General features: G+C 48.8%; 1 protein-coding gene across 1 annotated transcript in view; it reads right to left on the bottom strand.

Annotated features, from left to right (window-relative positions):
* Positions 1 to 2500, bottom strand: part of mindy3 (MINDY lysine 48 deubiquitinase 3) — a 23530-nt gene that overhangs the window by 134 nt on the left and 20896 nt on the right. Inside the window, exons 14-15 of the mRNA XM_083679654.1 lie at positions 2152 to 2223; positions 1 to 991 (exon numbers count right to left, since the gene is read on the bottom strand). The exon at positions 1 to 991 is cut by the window's left edge and continues 134 nt beyond it. Of these exons, the coding sequence (XP_083535780.1) occupies positions 842 to 991; positions 2152 to 2223 (222 nt within the window). The 3' untranslated portion in view covers positions 1 to 841. The remainder of the gene's footprint in view (positions 992 to 2151; positions 2224 to 2500) is intronic.

Here is a 2500-nt window from a genome sequence, read left to right as displayed (position 1 = left end):
TTCTCAGTCAGTGGATTGGTCCCTTTATGCTGTAAACGCCTGGGAGAGAGCATGTATCTGAGTGTGTGTGTGTGTGTGTGTGTGTGTGTGTGTGTGTGTGTGTGTGTGTCGTGCAGAAGGCTTTGGTCATGTATCCCTTTAGCAGTCACACAGATGGAGTTACAGCAGCATTCACATCCAGACGCTGGGATTTGCTTTACATGTAGTTGAGTCAATCATTCACTGAGAAACGGCCAGTTAAGAACCAGTTAGACAGACAGGCCGGCTCCCTTACCAGCGGGTTTGCTATAACCAGTTTGCTAGTTGGGTGAATCAAACCAGTTGAGCGAATCAAACCCCAGTAGAAACAGAATCAGAAACATCACCAGCACAGAGAACTCCTCTGCTGAGTGAAAATACTAGATCGTTCAATACTATCTTTTTTTTTTTTTCTTTTTTTTTTTTTACATCACACCATAAACATCCTGTGTGTGAACAAACGAGCCATGTGAAACAGACAACAGCATTAACAGTAAACATGTGTGTGTGTGTGTGTGTGTATCAGTAAGAGTGTGCGTGTGTCTGTTTAGCGTCATCTGTGTGTGTCTTTGACAAGTCTCTCCTGTGTGTGTGTGTATGTATGTGTGTGTTGCAGGCTGTGACCTTCAGTCTGCAAGGCGTTGGGTAAAGGAACCAGGGGGAACAGTGGTGCGCACACGCACGCACACACACACGCACACACACACTCGCACGCACACATACAAGCACGCGCACACATACAAGTGCGCGCGCACACACACACACACACACACACACACACACACACACACACACACACACACACACACACACGCCCGCACGGCTAGTTGAGTGAGGGGGAACGGTCGGTTGTCCACAGTAGTTCTATGTAGGGCCACTTGGTCTGCAGGCAGCGTTTGACGGGAGTGTCGTCTGTCCGAACCATGGGATCCTCGAAGCCCAACACCAGGGCTGTACCTTCTACGTACTCCACCTGACAGGACCACAGAACGTACACACAAGAGTCAATCCACACAAACACACAGTCATCATTGGAAAACATCTCCACTAGCGTCTGTCAATATCAGTTCCCTAAACGAACCCCAAAAGCTTAAAAAAAAAAGAAAAAAGAAAAAACCTTGTGTGTGTGTGTATGTGTGTGTGTGTGTGTTTGTGCGCGTGTGGGTGTGTGTGTGTGCGTGTCAAACGGCTGCCAGGCTTCACCTCTATCCATCACACACTTCCTCTGAAGGGGTCAGAGTTGAGACGCACAGGGAGCTCACGCTCATAGTCACAGTCACACTCACAGCAGAGTGCTGTCAGCAGCTCTGATATTCCCATCAGGAATATGGGACTGGAAATGCCATCACACAGTAACAGGCGCCCCGCCGTCCTGTGTGTGTGTGTGTGTGACAGTGTGTGTGAGAGTGAGTGTGTGCGTCCGTGCGTGCGAATGCCGTTCATACGTGTACAGGGAGCCTTTCGGAGAGTGTAAGGTTTTTACAGACTAGACCCACTGACAGGCAAGTAACTGATATCCCTCCTTAGTGCCAGGCAGACAAATCCACCTTCAGCCACTACAGGACATCATCCCTCACACACCTACATGTGGCTATACTGTGAGTATGTCCTGTAGCTCGGCTATCTGGGCTGAGAAACTACATGTGTGTGTGACAGCAGCCCCTCCCTCCAGTGGTGTGGATGGATGGATGCTTCAGTAGATAGCTGGAGTTTATTATGGAGAGACGAGCTGCTGCTGAGATCCACATTGTGTATGTGAGAGAGAGAGAGAGACAGAGAGAGAGAGAGAGAGAGAGAGAGAGAGAGAGACAGAGAGAGAGAGAGAGAGAAAGAGAGAGAGACAGAGAGAGAGAGAGAGAAAGAGAGAGAGAAAGAGAGAGAGAGAAAGAGAGAGAAAGAGAGAGAGAGACAGAGAGAAAGAGAGAGAGAGAGACAGAGAAAGAAAGAGAGAGAGACAGAGAGAGACAGAGAGAAAGAGAGAGAGAGAGAAAGAAAGAGAGAGAGCGAAAGAGAGAGAGAGAAAGAGAAAGAGAGAGAGAGAGAGAGACCACATTACTTGAGTGTGTGTGTGTGTGTGTGTGTGTGTGTGTGTGTGTGTGTGTGTGTGTGTAGGTGTGTAAGCGTGCACCTTACCCTCTCGTTGTGGTTGGACTGCTTTAGGCCATTGTAGTGGTAGACAGGAAACGAGTCCGGGATTCCGGAATCCTGAATCACACACATACCCGAGTTAACACAAGGTCTCTGCATCTCTGAGGTGTGTGTATGTGTGTGTGTGTGTGTGTGTGTGTGTGTGTACACAGATATAAACGTGGAGAAACAGAGGCAGGGAGCAGTCTCCAAACGACAGACAAGCCAGCATACCTCAGCCTGAAACCCTAACCATAACCTCATAATCCTGTGTGTGTGTGTGTGTGTGTGTGTGTGTGTGTGTGTGAAAGCCCAACCTCAGTCCCACAGATCAGCCTACACTGTAGACCAGTGA

This window comes from Argentina silus, assembly GCF_951799395.1.
Source record: "Argentina silus genome assembly, chromosome: 10".
Taxonomy (NCBI): domain Eukaryota; kingdom Metazoa; phylum Chordata; class Actinopteri; order Argentiniformes; family Argentinidae; genus Argentina; species Argentina silus.
This window is presented reverse-complemented; position numbering and strand designations above follow the sequence as displayed.